This window comes from Cadophora gregata, assembly GCF_030347475.1.
Source record: "Cadophora gregata isolate MNR1 chromosome Unknown scaffold_1, whole genome shotgun sequence".
Lineage (NCBI taxonomy): Eukaryota > Fungi > Ascomycota > Leotiomycetes > Helotiales > Ploettnerulaceae > Cadophora > Cadophora gregata.
This window is the reverse complement of record NW_026695924.1, coordinates 3,593,862-3,608,730: the sequence shown is the minus strand read 5'-3', so window position 1 is coordinate 3,608,730 and position 14,869 is coordinate 3,593,862. Positions and strand designations below refer to the sequence as shown.

General features: G+C 46.8%; 5 protein-coding genes across 5 annotated transcripts; 3 read left to right on the top strand and 2 right to left on the bottom strand.

Moving 5' to 3' along the window:
* Positions 1-75: 75 nt before the first annotated feature.
* Positions 76-2,636, bottom strand: ONS95_001161 (uncharacterized protein; the record flags this gene model as incomplete). Its single annotated transcript, XM_058494346.1, has 4 exons — positions 76-544; positions 596-1,260; positions 1,307-2,206; positions 2,265-2,636. The coding sequence occupies 4 exons, from the start codon at positions 2,634-2,636 to the stop codon at positions 76-78; spliced, it is 2,406 nt and encodes an 801-aa protein (XP_058364549.1).
* Positions 2,637-3,160: 524 nt separating this feature from the next.
* Positions 3,161-3,482, top strand: ONS95_001160 (uncharacterized protein; the record flags this gene model as incomplete). Its single annotated transcript, XM_058494345.1, has 2 exons — positions 3,161-3,229; positions 3,291-3,482. The coding sequence occupies 2 exons, from the start codon at positions 3,161-3,163 to the stop codon at positions 3,480-3,482; spliced, it is 261 nt and encodes an 86-aa protein (XP_058364548.1).
* Positions 3,483-3,493: 11 nt separating this feature from the next.
* Positions 3,494-6,313, bottom strand: ONS95_001159 (uncharacterized protein). The gene is made up of 2 exons (XM_058494344.1): positions 6,110-6,313; positions 3,494-6,057 (listed from the first exon to the last, which is right to left on the bottom strand). Exon 2 carries the CDS (start codon positions 5,756-5,758, stop codon positions 3,821-3,823), a length of 1,938 nt encoding a protein of 645 aa, XP_058364547.1. The 5' UTR covers positions 5,759-6,057; positions 6,110-6,313; the 3' UTR covers positions 3,494-3,820.
* Positions 6,314-6,597: 284 nt separating this feature from the next.
* On the top strand, positions 6,598-9,659 carry ONS95_001158 (uncharacterized protein). Its single transcript, XM_058494343.1, has 3 exons — positions 6,598-7,936; positions 8,048-8,983; positions 9,031-9,659. Exons 1-3 carry the CDS (start codon positions 7,496-7,498, stop codon positions 9,433-9,435), a joined length of 1,782 nt encoding a protein of 593 aa, XP_058364546.1. The 5' UTR covers positions 6,598-7,495; the 3' UTR covers positions 9,436-9,659.
* Positions 9,660-11,035: 1,376 nt separating this feature from the next.
* On the top strand, positions 11,036-12,841 carry ONS95_001157 (uncharacterized protein; the record flags this gene model as incomplete). The annotated part of the gene is made up of 1 exon (XM_058494342.1): positions 11,036-12,841. The coding sequence occupies one exon, from the start codon at positions 11,036-11,038 to the stop codon at positions 12,839-12,841; it is 1,806 nt and encodes a 601-aa protein (XP_058364545.1).
* Positions 12,842-14,869: the final 2,028 nt, after the last annotated feature.

Below are 14,869 nucleotides of genomic sequence, written 5' to 3'. Positions count from 1 at the left end.
ATACATGTATATCACTCCAAGATACTTTTCAAAGGTATAAGATGTGTGTATTAAATGTATTAGTACAGAAATACCCTACATTATCATCTCGCTATCCCCTTCCATGTCAACGACGTCTCCTTGTGCAAAACTACTTTCATCCTCCCACTTTGCAACGGCGTTAGCAATCATGTTCGCATATCTGCAACGTAAAATGTCACCTAGTATTAGGTTCGAGGATCCATCTACTACACCGTGCGTCGCGAAGTGTATGAGATGGTAGCAAACGAGAACCCCACAGTCATTACTGGTTTCTCTCTGCCTACTAACGGGTAATTCTTGTATATCCCCCTCCATCTGGAGCTGGGGGCCTCGCGGATGGTTCTGCACCAACCAGTACGCAATGCTCTCTGACGCTACTTGCATGGATCCGTGCCCCGGTAGAGTGTTTATTCCTATGAATGAGACCCTGTCGTTTTCGTCGATGGTTGCCACCAACCCAACAAAATGTCCCGCCCCTTTCTGTGCAGCATATACTTCGCCAATATACAATGGACAAAGAAACCTGGACAGACTATCATTAGCGGAGTCGCATGAAACGGCTCAGATGACTTACACTGTGTGGAAATCCAAGATTTCCACACCAACCTCGCCAATGGGGTGTGGTTCCTCTCCGTACATCTTTCCATACTTGTTGCACTGACCGAAGAGCATGTGTCGAGGGATTTCTTGGACCGACAAAATCGCATCCAACAAGACGTCGTTGATAGCAACGTTCGCTTGGAAGAGGGAGAAATCCTGGACGGGAATCACAATCGGGTTATCGAGGCGACCAAGAGAAAGATATCTTTTGCCCGCGAACTCATGCTCTTCTGCCAGGGTTTGAACGTAATCAGTGGGTCCTCGTTCAAATGATGCCCAAGGCATCGTCTGGTCTTGTCTGATTGCATCTTGAAGGCCGTTCAGCTGGCCGTACTGCTTTAGTAGCTCAAGTGCCTCTGCATGGGATATCGTGCCCGACACGAGTTGGTCGAACCATGTCGAGCAATGCCGCGCCAGATCTACCACCGAATCGAATCCTGCCTTCAGCTTCAGAACCTCTATCAATCTCTTCATTCTTTCCATCTTTATCTTGGCCGGCTTCATCACGTGGGATACTTTATCGGTAGCCCAGTAGGGCCAGGTGCAAATTGCACCTCGTTCACCTCCACAAGCCATAACCAAGAGATAGAGCTTCGTTCCCGCGTTCTTGTAGTCTTTTATGATTTGCCGTTTTGTATACTATGACTTGTCAGCTGTGGTCGCGTTTCTAATGGATGATACTTACAAAGTGTTCTTTCAAAGTAACTCCCGCGGGGTCGACTTGCTTCCTCCGCAGTTTTTCCGCAACTTCGATGATGGGTGCGTTACACACTACTGCAGTTACCTGCAAGTACATCTCTTCAAGTCGCTTGTTCAGTTCGGCTTTTTTTTGTTGCGGGCGGAACTCGGGATGTTCCTGCTCGATGTCATGTTTGAGTTCGTGGGCTTTCTCTGCTAGCCTAAACTGGGCCATAGACAAAGTCATCTTGCGACAAGCCTTATGCTCCTTGGAAAATCGGATCATTTTACCGATATTCAGCGCACTTTCTTCAATCCCAGTCGGCTCGTCTACCACGATATCCACCAAAGCCTTTGCGTTGCTCAACATTCCAACCAACTTCGAATATATTAAGGGACGATTCCAGTAAAGTTGAACAGCGAATATGAACTTCGCCTCCACTGCGTTGCCCCGGGCCAAACGGAGGACCTCCTCAATCTGTAGTCCATCAAAGAAGGTGGCCTGTTGTATAAGTCTATCCGCACTTTCCATCGCAGTAAGCTCTGCTTGTGTGGGAGTCGTACTCTGTTGCGACATACCGGGATCTGTCGTAGGCTCCACATGGCTGTTTCCTTGTTCAGATATAGTTAAGGTCTGACCCGAACTCAGAGAATCGGCTGGTTCAACTGCTGGTTCGCCTTCTGGTTCGTCTTCTAGCCCGCTTGGTTCAATCTCCGGCTCTCGATCGCTCTCACTGCCTGCTTGTCGCTGCAGATTTAAACTGGTAGATGGGGTTGTTTCTCGCCGGCGTGATTCTAGTTGTCTTAAAAACTCTTGTTGTGCCTCCCGTAAATGTCGTTCATATACCATTCTTTTCATCTCAACCTCATCATCATCGAGAGGTGGCTCGTAGGTGAGATTGCTGAACTGTGACTTATTAGTTCGAAGTCTCACGAGTTCGAGGCCTTTGGGGACTTGCCTCAACATTCGAAACAAATGCTTCCTTTTCTTCTGACGTCCAGTTTTGCACGGTACCGAATATCAGTCTTGCTTGGCTGTTGGGGTCTAAGTTCTCTGTTGCGCTCTTCGCGACCAGCAATATTCTATCAGCAGATAAAAGCATTGGATCTTGGAATAATTGCTCCAGCTCATCCTGTGGCAGCGACTGCAATGCCCAGGTAATATGGTCTTGTCGTACGGCCGGTGTCCATGTATCAGAAACAATTTTTTTCATAACTCCTTCCTGTATATGTTGTGGTGTGAAGGCCATGAACGTTACGATTGGTGATTCGTCGCCATTCTGAGCAGTCCGTCGTAAAGACGCAATATCAGGTAAGTCGACCTGGCTGTCATCCATTGTTCGTTGTGATCTTCGAGAGCGAGGAGGGTGGCCTTGGTGATCGTGAATGTTGGGGAGAGTTTGAAGACGAGTGTTACTTCTGTAAGGGGTTTGCGTTCTGAGCGTGGAGGGATATATCTTTGAGCAGTACCACTAGTGACGATGTAGACTTGCTGACAATCTGCTTGTCTCCTGGAGAGTAAATGCTGGGAAGGTGAGATCGCGAAACACCTTCTTTGTCGTTGATGATGTTTTGTGGTGGTGGGTATGCAAGTATCGGAATACGCTCAAGAGAATTCTGTTACATTTGGAGTTGTTGATGTTGAAAGGTTTGGAGTTGAAGCATTTATGAATGGTGTAGTTGCGAGAAAACAATTCCAAACCTGGGAGGTAGAAGTAGATTTGTTTACTTTCGTTTGCTCCCGACGCTAGCGCTAGGGTGGCTTAGTTCTAGATATCACCTTTGACCGGCCTGCATTTCGTCGCAAAAATGAGACAACTATCTTTCTTCCCATCTATTGGACGTGGATCAATGAGCCAACATGTCTCATTCGTTGGCAAATAATTTCAATAATGAGAAGCCTATTGCGGACTGTGTTGGACAGATTGAGGTGAACGAATCGGGCGCGATGACCATGTCAACAACGCAGCAGCTGACTTGTCCGACCTCAGCTCCTGAGTCTCACGAGTCTCCGAAGTCCCCAAACTCCCGATTACGTCAATAACACTTATCTACTGAACCGGTATTTACCGGAAGGATTCAACACCGACCAGCGAAAGCTCCTTTTGCAAAAACTCGACGTCGTCATCAAAAAGGAAAGCCCAGAAGGTCAGAAGGACACCGAGTTCGATCCGGTCTTCTGAATTCCAGTGCACCAGAGGGACCAAGTATGCCTCGACAGGATAGGCATGGGTTTGTACTTTCAAGTTGCTATTGATGGCATGAGATTTTAGGGAGGATGGTGGCACAGTTGTAACATAGCGCATTAAAATTAAAGTCTCAAATAACCAAATTAAAGCGTGAATTGCTTCATGTGACTTTAAGTCCACTGTCTTGTGCCTTTAAAATGTGCTGAGATGTGTAAGAAGAGCATACGCCGCTACATCCAGCTCACCGCCGGAGGGATGCGAACTGGCACAGGGCCAAAATCGCAGTCTGGTTGATTCAAAACTATTCTGAGGTAATTGCACTATATCAATCCTTACTTTGTACCAACTTCTTTGTCTCCAACCATCTTTTGGGTAGCATTGTTGAAATCCTGAATCATCTTCGCATCCGATGCAGCCAGCGACCATCTGGGCTTGATGCCGAAGTAAAATCGTCTGTTCCAACAGTAATCGCACGACAAGCAGTTCCAGCTCAAAAGCAAGCAAATAGGATTATCGACGTTGGTACGATTTAAGACCAGAGTGACATCCGTCAGTGCTCTGAAATTCAAATACAAACACATTTTGGATGACATCTCTTCTACAGCCTGGACGTGCTCGCCGACTTGGACATTTACCGCTTTCGCTAAGTCTGGCTCATCATACTCCTCCTCTGTATCTTGTGCGATTCCCACAAAACAAAGACGTTCATGTAGCTCACGAAGGATCAGAAGTTGTACGCCGTTGATTTTGCACATCCAATACTTATGAGTAGGATCGGGTAGGCCGGTCAAATGAAGGAGGCGAAGAACATAACCCTTGCCTGAGTGGCGATCGAAAAATACTCGAGAAAAGTGATTGATATCTCCTTGAAATTCCAGACTGATAGAGCATCGAGGCGAACAGGCTATCATAGCAACCGAATCTGGTTTTGATCCCTCGGAGACTTCTGGGAAAGGATCTCCAGTCACTGGAAGCGGGAACTCGTTACCTCCGTCAGTGAAGATAGCCACTACCTCTTTCACAAGCGTGAATAGGTCGACGTTGCTCCCATTCTTGAGGTTAAGGCCGTGGATACTGTGCCGAGATAGGTAGTGCTCCAGCAACATGCGACAAGTATCCAATGGTGTTCTCTGGTAATCCACAACGACATTCTCTCTGCAGCACTGAGAACAGAGTCCAATCAGTCCAAACACTTTATCTCGTACATCAACGCATTCCGCTGATTTGTACATCTGCACCAACTCGAATAGAGTGTACAACTCGTGACTTATGGCCCGCCGAGCAACCCGCTGCTGGAGAATCTTGAACGGAACCGTGCCTGAGAGGTCTTGTACCATCTTGTTTGAGCGAGTGGCCTGGGCGTAGTAATTCAGTCTTAGATTGTTGCCACCGACTTGTTTCGCGTTTGTGATTTGATCGTGGATATGCTCGAGGGCCGCCCAGTTCAACTGCAATTGTCCTATCTGGATGATGATGCGAGTAGCTAGAACGAGCTCCTGCAAAATCCACAGGCGAGTCCAATACGATCTCTGGCACAAAGAAAATACTCCAGTCCATCCAGGATGCTGATATGTGATTGGAACATTCGGGCGCGCCACCGAGGATGCATATTGATACGGACGCCAATAAGCTGCTTCCGGACGGTAGTAATAGCGATCTGACTTAGATGTGCCGTACAGAAGTTCTGCCAGCTGGAAGGCTTCCTGCGTCGCTGCTAAGGTACTGTCTTCCAAGGACACATCGGTCCCAAGCCATGCAATAACACATGAAGCACGTTGATATATCTGACCCATCATACTGACCTGAGAACTTCGTTCTACGTCATTCTTCTGATTTATACAAAGGGCATCGATCCATATGGGTAGATTGGATTGCTTAGATCCCATAGTTCTCAGAGCCTGCCACAAATTCTCTCTAATTGGTGTCTCCTGCCCGTTGAGGATGATGAGTGGAGGATTGTCTGTTTCTACTCCCCATTCGTAGGACAGTGCATCGTAGACACAGGTTTCGTCGTCAAGATCGGCAAGCTGAAGAGTGCAGATAATGGTGTTGCTGTCGCTGCCTGAACGAGGCCGGATGTGAATCAAACGAATTTGAGACTTGCTGATGTCAAGGGGAGTGTAGAATGAAGTGGAAGTCGAATCTGGCAATTTTGAAAACTTTCCATGCTGAATTGAATCCATTTGGATGGGATTCCTGTTATCTGTCTTGGGAAGAGTTTCATGGTTGCATGCATCACACCGGAGCTGGTAATGAAGGCAAAGCCTCATTCTGACGCCAAAGTCACGACACCAGAGCAGCAAAATGTATTCTCAACCATTTTTCTAACATGACAATGCATCTAGACGAATAAAGATCAGCAAATAATCATGTTCCAGGAGAGGCGACCCCAAGGTTGTGAATACTTATCACGTGACAATACCATGGGCCCAATCCGAGGCATCACGAACAGGAGGTACACAATGAACGCTTATTCAGTCATCTGAGGATAACTTGGGCACAATCAGGGTCTGAATCCGAGATTGTGCAATGAGATGCTCGGCATTGTATGTGCATCTTGCCTTTAGCTCTGGGAACAGATTAATCACCTCGCCAAGGTCCTGAATGAGAAAGTCACAAACTTTCTGCAGGCCTGGAAAGCTTAGCGATGAACTTGTACTGCACCTCCAGCTCTTTCACAACTGCAACATAGTTGGAAAGAACTTGCAAGAGGCACTCGTTAGAATTTGCGCAAATTTTATCATTACTCGCTTCCCTTGAGAGACAGAAAGGAAATGAAAATAACAAGAGAATATTGCAGCAGATAGAATTGAATGAGGTCCTTTCTGGAGCCGAATCAATCCTGGAAAGGTACAAATCAACATGACTTCTGCGATCTACAGAACCTTTCAAACACGGACGGATCTTGAACATGTCCGCCCCTGCTGCGCCAGGTGATAATTTCTCGCCCAGTTTCTATTGGAGCCAAGGTTCAAGGGGAGAGAAGAACCCTGGACATTCCAGAATCGAACGATGGCTGCATGACAGGAACGGGACCGTTGACCACTTTATCAGGAACCAAAAGCAATAGCATCAAATACCAAGCTTTGTAGATGAATTTGAGGAACGAGACTAGTCAAGCAAAGTGAAAAGAAAAAAACGAACGAGGACATAACTCAAGGACACTCAGGAAGTGATAGATCACAAGAATCGCTGATAAGCGAGGACGGCGATCTTTGGTGGGCCAGCTAGGATCTTGGTTCTGGGGAATCAGGGTCCAGCGATCCTGCCGAAATGCAATACCACCTCGATTAGAACTCGAATCATCGCAAAAGCAAAACCTCAGCTTGGCTCCCTAGCAATACTTACCACAAGACTTGAGGCGAAGGAGAACAATTGATAGGCAGAGCGCCACAAAGTTACTTGCTGGCAATTGATACACACTTCTACTCCTCCGGCTTGCTGATGATTGCGAGAGACGGCACAGGACCCTCTTCTGCAAGGGCGGGGACGCTTTGATCATGAACTACTGCACGTCTTGCTCATCTTTATTCGTCTGGTGTTCCGATTCGTTGTTTGCAAAGATCAAATCGATCTAGGCCCGGTTCCTGGATGCTAGGATCTGGGTTGACGATGACGAGGATGATGATTGTTCCACTTCCGGTCGTGACATTTCCCACCGTCCTCCAGACTAATTCGATGAAGAAAATGTTCCGATGAGTTCTTTCCGGAAGACTAAACCAATCTCTGCCAACCCCCACCGATTTCCCGAGTTTAGACTCGATCCAAGTGCCAAACTGCTCCTGAAGTGGAAAAGCCTTTGCTACCGGTCTACCTTGTAAGATGTCCCGCTCCGAACTACTTCAAGGATATTGAATCGCAGATGTCATGGGTCTTTTATCGATTGGTAAGGCCCAGCTGCCCAACACTAGGCCCCCATCTCGAAATATTACCCCTCCCTTCCCTTTGTCGTTCTGCTTGTCGTCCTAGAGTTTTTGCGTCCCAACGATCTTGAAATTGGCCTCGTCATGGCTCACTCTCCCGTGTCGGATACCGTCGAATCCATTGATCAAGTCATCCAAAGTAGCGAGTCCTTGTCCCATAATCCGTACGAAAGTTCCTCGAGTACCAGTCTTAACAAGACGCCCGCGCTACCTCCCTTATCCCCGGGTAGAACACAGCGAAGAGAACATGGAAACTCGAATGAGCGAACGGCCGCAGCCGAGGAGCGTCGAGGAAGCATTGGAGGTGGAGACCATGGAAAGTCGAGACGTGCAAGGGAGAGCGAATCGTGGAGCAGTAGAAGTGAAATTACAATGAACGCAGCAGGATCTGCGAATGCGAATTTGACGGACTTCTTCAGCTCGGAGGTTTTCAATATTGTGTTGCATAATCCGACAACTGCACATCGGTTTTTGAGGTTCTGCCAGAGTCGTGCTTGTGGAGAGAATATTGAGTTTCTGCAAAAGGTACGGATACCCGCTCCGCAAGGTGCATGAGGCTAGCCCAAGGCCGTTCTCAGGCGAGAACAATCCACTTCCATATGTCCCACTACATCTACTTACTTATCATTATCACAGGTTGACAAATATAATCGTCTTCTGGACGAAGTAACACAGCTGCTTGGATCTATTCATTCCACATACACGTCTCCAGACGCTCCCCGCCAGATCAACCTACCACATTCCCATATCAAGCACATATCAGGCGACCTCAAGCAAGCTACAAATATCACACTTCCTGCCCTTGAGGGAATATTTGCAGGAGCCCAAGACCACGTGGAGAAGCTGCTAGCAAGCGACATCTACCCAAGATTTGTCAAACACCAGGTCACCGCACAAGCTTCTTTGGCTTTGGCAGACCATCGAGAAAAATTTCAAGGGTTGGGCGACTGCTTTTGTCTGACCAATCCAAATATCGCCGACAACCCGATCTTAATCGCCTCCGATGGATTCATTGCTGTGACTGGATACTCCCGCAAAGACATCATACCACGGAATTGTCGTTTCTTGCAAGGTGATCTGACCGATAGGAATGCTACGAGTCGGCTGCGGAAGTCGATACATGAATGCGAGGAGACGGTCGAATTACTTTTGAACTACCGCAAAAATGGAGACCCGTTTTGGAATTTACTGTATGTGGCGCCGCTGCTGAATGAAAAAGGCGAGGTATGCTTTTTCTTAGGAGGGCAGATAAATTGCAGTACCACGATCCATTCTTGCAACGACATCCTACGGGTGCTGAGTATCAATGACGACGAGCTCGACAAGCTGGATGAAATAGGGCCAGGAAAACCAAAGACTCCTAGTGTTCGCAGCCGAGATGGCAATTCTCGAGGATCGAAGCCGCGAAGTAATTTCTTCAAGAGCTGGCGAAAGTATAATGCTTCTGGACTTCCTGCCGCGACTAAGGTGAAGGTTCGGGACGAGGCTGGCATGGAGAGCAAATTGATCAATTGTGTTGGGAGATTAACCTTCAGAACTCAAGTCGAAGCTTTCTACACTGCGTATTCAAAGGTATGGCCCCTGTGCTGGTGTCGCGAGTCTAAATGACGATGTCATAGTATCTTGTCATGACATGGAATGCGACGACGCAGATTCTGACAGTGCAGTATTACTCCCCTGGAGTAATCGACATGCTGTGTCTGAATCTTCCGAATGGCGGTATCACGCATATTTACAACAAGGATATCTTCAAGGTGTTTTCCGAGTTCTCGAATTCGGCCTCATCGTCAGTCAATAAGGTGTTCAAGCAGACTGTTCGCGATGCATTGAAAATGGAGCAAGCAGTCAGTGTGGAGACGGGTTTATTGACTGGATTTGAAGAGAAGAAGGGTACGGGATGGTTTGGAGGGGAAAAGGAGGGGTTGAGGAGAGTGGAGGAGAGATATGTTACGCATTGGACTCCACTGAAAGATCAGGATGGGAGGGTGAAATGGGTTGTTTTGACTATTGCGCCGAAAGGTTAGGGACTTGGGTTAGATATAGTGCTTGAGTCTTGGAGTTCTGGATGGGTGTGTATATAAGAATTAGGCGTATTTTGGCTGGATTCTAGATACCTGAGCGGTAACGTTATGCTAATCTTTTTATGATAGGTAAACACTACCTTGTGTCTAACCTTTAACTTTACTAGATTGAGCATAGTGATTTATTATTCTAAAAGCATTCTGCAAAAGATAAATCCCAGATAGAAGCTAAAGCAAATTTTCTCACACGCTTCTGTCTTGCAAAGTCTTTTACATAAAGAAATAATACAGCGCTAATTGTGAAGTGTAAGGACGGTTTTGCTAGCGAATGTTAGTAGAGAGGCGAGGTAGAAATTCCCAGACGCCCCTCCTTTCCCGGATCTTCTCTATTCTCTCGCTCTCATAAACTACCCAGCGTCTCCCTAGAGAGGGCTTAGACGATTAGATAGTATCACAATGAGAGAAAGTCGGCGCGCACTAGGAAATATACAAGACCTACGACAAAACCAACTACATAATCTCCATGTCAAAGACACCGGAGAAGCCTATAGTATTCCTCGCATTCCTCTTTCCTTGCCCAATAAAGTTCACCGAACGCCTCCTCGCTTATCAGAAAATTGATCCTAGTGCAAATTGATCTGTACGTGGGCCAGCGATGCCGAAATTGCCACCTGTTTCTCACTTCTTACAGCCGCGGACGTAGGGCTCGTATCCGACGTCTAGAGGGTCCCCGATCTGAATTGAATGGTCGAAATCAACTAGCTTGAGCTTATCCTTCCTGTAAAGGATATTGCGTGGGTTGATATCGCCGTGAACATGTCCTCGGGATTCAAGCTAAGCGGCTGTATCTGAGAGCTGTTGCATCCACTGCAGAATTTGGTCTGACGTGTTAGCCATGCTCCTGCAATCATACAGATTTCCATCGAGGCGTTCCATAAGATGATATCGGGGCACCGCAGAAAAGTCCGAACAACGTATGGGCATGGCGTTCGATCGAGCAAGTCGAAGATGGACTGCTCATGGCAGATGGGCTCACCAGCGTTGAGGGATAAATCTGCCCCAATATCACTGGGGTGTGAGAGAAGAACAGAATGGCCTCCGCAGATGGAGGACCCGAAACAGATCGTGTGGATTCTTTTGATTATAGGACTGAGGTAAGCTGCACTTGTAGGTGAGGACGAGTGAGCAGTGAGTTTGGGACAGCTTTACATAGCTGGTCATATGTCCAGCAGAAGCCTGTCAGGTTAAGCTTGACAGCATAAGAGGGAAGATAGCTAGAGAAACCAGAGTAGGCACTATTTACTTGTCTGCATATATAGCAGAACTCTTGTCTCAAATAAGTTAACATTCGCAGCATTTAAGCCCCGATTCCAAATCTGATTGGCCGCAACGCGTCTGTGCTTTTCAACTCATGTTCTGCCTGAGCTAACTTCCAATATTTACCTTGAGGATGATTCGGCTACCGTACCAAGTGGCGCTCGACCTCATTTTTTAAACCTCAACCTCAACTCTCTTCGGTTTGCAATGACGCATAAATCCTGTGTCGTCCCAAAAACTCTACCCATCCTATCCTATATTTAAGCGAGAGTCGTGGTGTTGCGTGATGGATGATCATGTGGCGCGGACTGCTCCAATGGACCTACCTAACAACATCAAATTGGACGACCTCATTGGAATGCTCAAGAGTGCAGAGGCACTAAACCAAGATGTCAGCGAATTGCATAGACAAAACTGTCTGGTTCGCTTAGACCAAGATGAAGATACCTCACGACCACTATCCCGCCTTCTTAAAGACCAGTGCGAGATCCTCGACTCCTTGATTCAGGGGTTGGCAGACTTCCACGAGTCGGTTCGGAAGACCATCAACATATGCTCTCGACCGTCTGTAAGACATCTTGGGCTGCTAGATATGCCAGATGAAATACTCTTTAACGTCTGTGGCTATGCGAGAGGATGGGAGATTAGCCACCATATCGATTCGCGCAATCAAATCCCAGCAGAGGCTCTGAACACAGTCAGAAGTCTGAGACTGACTTGTCGAAAATTCAACGATACCAGTTCTCATCTTCTCATCCCCTTCATACGTTTTGATCCGACCGATTCGGCATCGATTGCGCGTTTTGACAATATCTCCCGTCACCCTCTCATCTGCAAAGGCGTCACAAGTATTCAAATTCTGTTGCATCAGTACGATAGCTTTCTTGCAAGCAGCTTCTCGAATTTTGCGGACTATCAAATCAGGATGCAGTCGGAATTTCATGCAGACTGCAGAAGGTTTTTGGGGTCCGATGCGGCTGGCTCAGTAGATGGGTCTACAGACGTACTCGGCATACCCCGAGACGTGGCCTTGGAGAAATTGCGCAAAGCGGAGGAAATCGTACAGGCATGGCGTGATTTCCACGGTGACTTACCTTCTGCTGATCTTACCCAGCCGAGGGCGAGGTACCGACTTCTTCTGAACCGAGCATATCGAGGGTACAAGAAAAGGTTTACCGTGCAGAAGAGCCTGCATGAGGGCGACGTATTTACTAGCTGCATAGCAGCAGCGATTGGGAGAATGCCCATGGTCCGGAGAGTTAGATTATGTGACTACGACATCCGAAGAGGAATACCTATTCGGCTCATTGACAATGAACACGTCTTGCTGAGAAGCATGATACGCCCGATGAGTTGGGAGGAGTCCAAGGGGAGCGGGTCGCACCAATCACCTCTGAAGCTCCTTTACAGCTTGCCAATTGCAATGCATAAATCGGGTGCGAACCTCACATGCCTCGAGATCGCTGTGTCACCTCCTGAAGATTTTTCTGCCCTCGCCCTTCACATAGGGAATATTCAGGACCTCACAGATGCCATGCGAAATCTGAAAGGCTTCAAATTTTCGATTCTAGGGAGCGGTTCAGCTGTGAGGGCTATCCGAGAAAAAGGCGAAGAGGAGCACATCTGTAAATTCATCTCTACTGTTTTGAATACCTCAAGCGTTCAGGATATATTTATCGATCTGGATCGTCTATGGAGCAACTTGTTCGATCGGTCACCTCTTGGTTTCACTTTGGTAACTTCATTCTCTCCACGACCTTGGCCAAATCTCGGACGACTTTGTTGGCGAGGAGCTCGGGTCCATCTTGCAGATTTCAAACATTTTTTCGAACGAGCACGATCTGTCAGGGCTGTTTTCATGATGCAACTGCATCTCCTTACTGGAACTTGGGCGGACTTACTTGATTTGCTGCGAAATATATTGGTGGGACATGTACGCATTCGATTTCCATCAGGAGCAGAGTGTAGCAGAATGTCGGACGAAGAAAAATGGAGGATCTTTGATTCAAGACAGGTAAGGGTGGACAGCCTCGCAGATGGTTATATCATGAAGCGTCTTGCAAATAACCCCCTCAGACCACAACTTGAATGATGGACAGTGGCTCCAGGGTTTTCACTCCGGAGGAGGCATGACTGTACTTGTATTTATCTAGCATCGGGTGCCTGTGTTATTAAGTTACTACTTGTATTAGTATTTCTCATTGAAACTTTGCTTGCTTATTTGTTTGTTTTTGGAGTCGACTTTCGTCTCTGCGCTACACTTTCGACCTTCGAGGCCTGACTATTCGCCCATTCTCTGGATTCAAGTCACTGAAACCGGTCCAATTCCCAGCATTTAGCAAATTCATGACCTCTATGCTCAGCTCGAAGCGCTTGGAGAACTTGACTCTCGATTTACAAGTCCGCTCGATCTCGGATCCACAGCCGCTTCTTGGTATCAAGAAACTATTCACTAAACTAGACTGCACCGGTCTGAAGCGTGTCAGTATTCAGAATGCTTCTCTCCATCTCAAAGACATTGTCGAGCTACTCAGCAATCGAAACGAGCCCTTTCGCGAGCTACGCTTGGATGGCACACATCTTCTCAGTGGTACTTGGGTACAGGATTTACATGTTTTGAAAGGCAAATGTCCTCCAGGAACTGACATGTGGCTTGCAGTGGTTCCACATTGGGCTGATATGGAATGACCAGAAAAGTGCGAACTGATGGACAAAGTAAATCAACACATGTGCGGCCTCACGGACAAGAATCCTTTGAGAAAGTCAACTGGAATATTCCAACCCTGAGTCGAATGAGAAAGACATTCGGAGATTCGGGGACCCGGGCGTTTAGATGGACTGGGACAGTGGATTCTTCTTGAACCTGCATAGCCAACAATGGTTTATCACAAAGTAGTTTCCATAAACAGGATCATACATAATATCAAGTTCGTATCCTTCAATTGATTCCTGACCTCTCAACATATGTTTCGCTAAGTTACGGCGTATTGTCATGTTCCCATGTCCCGCCTCGTCCACCTGTCCTGACCCGAGCCCGATCCTAGTCCCTTACCAGTTGTATTCCGCGCGCAGAAATATTGAAGGCAAATCCAAAGTACTACAAAATCCAAAGAGACATTAAGAGCTCTCAATCGTATGCCAAGTATTTCTTTGGAATTCATTCTCAGGACAAGTTCCCTTGAAAATGGTTGCGTTTCAAGACAAGTTGCCGCGACGACGCTCACGACTTACTGTCCAAGACAGGCGAAATTTGGCTTATGTCGCGCAGCTATTGGTCATGATCCTTCATGTAACAAATTCACAAGAGAGAATCCAAGATTGAGTCCATTTTTTTTTTACAAGGCAAGTTGCCCGAGAACAGCAGCGGTTTCAAGACAAGCTGACTTAAGAGGATAGCTGGAATGAGGAAATCAACAGACATAGCTTCGAAGTAACTATGACTTAAAGGGGAAAAGTCTTCAATCTCATACGCTTTTAATCAAATCCAATGTTGGATCCCAGTTGGAGCATTCCAGAGCAAGTTGCTCCAATATCAGCGAAATTTCATAATAAGCTGCCTCCCATCAAAATTCTTCTATTGATGATTGTAAAGTGTGCTCTTCAGAAATATGAGCATAAATCATATTATCTACATACCACTACATTGATATGTGAGCGGTAACGTTCCGAGATATATCGTAGGTTCTGGTGTCAAATTGTTCTGAAAGAGCCGCGACCTCCGCTCAAGTTGCTCTGAAGAGCACGCATGATAGTCTTAGTCACCGAGTTCCGTTTTCCATGTCCCATAAGTATGGAAGCACCTCTATCTAAATTTAAAATAAATTGGGCTCCTCTTATCCAAAGAAAATCCGCACATCAAGTTGTCTTGAAGATCCGGCGAATTGTCAAGCAAGTTGTCTTGATCTCTAGGTTCATTACCTATACAGATGAGAACCTATTCCGAGATTATGTTTAGTTCCTAAGGAACTCCTTTACAATTGATGAGGTCGAGGAATGATTGATGTTATAGTTCTACCGAAAGTAGCTGACCAACAATCTGAGAGCAAGTTTTTCTGAAACCACAGCTAACTGAGGCGAGCTTGTCTTGCGACTTCAGGTTATTGAGCCGCATTTCTAGCAG

Excerpts from the sequence above, each read along its gene's own strand:
- ONS95_001159 (XM_058494344.1), bottom strand. The coding sequence starts at position 5,758 with ATGAGGCTTTGCCTTCATTACCAGCTCCGGTGTGATGCATGCAACCAT.
- ONS95_001158 (XM_058494343.1), top strand. The coding sequence starts at position 7,496 with ATGGCTCACTCTCCCGTGTCGGATACCGTCGAATCCATTGATCAAGTC. Across the intron at positions 7,937-8,047 it reads ATATTGAGTTTCTGCAAAAG|GTTGACAAATATAATCGTCT; the intron begins GTACGGATACCC and ends TCATTATCACAG. Across the intron at positions 8,984-9,030 it reads TCTACACTGCGTATTCAAAG|TATCTTGTCATGACATGGAA; the intron begins GTATGGCCCCTG and ends ACGATGTCATAG.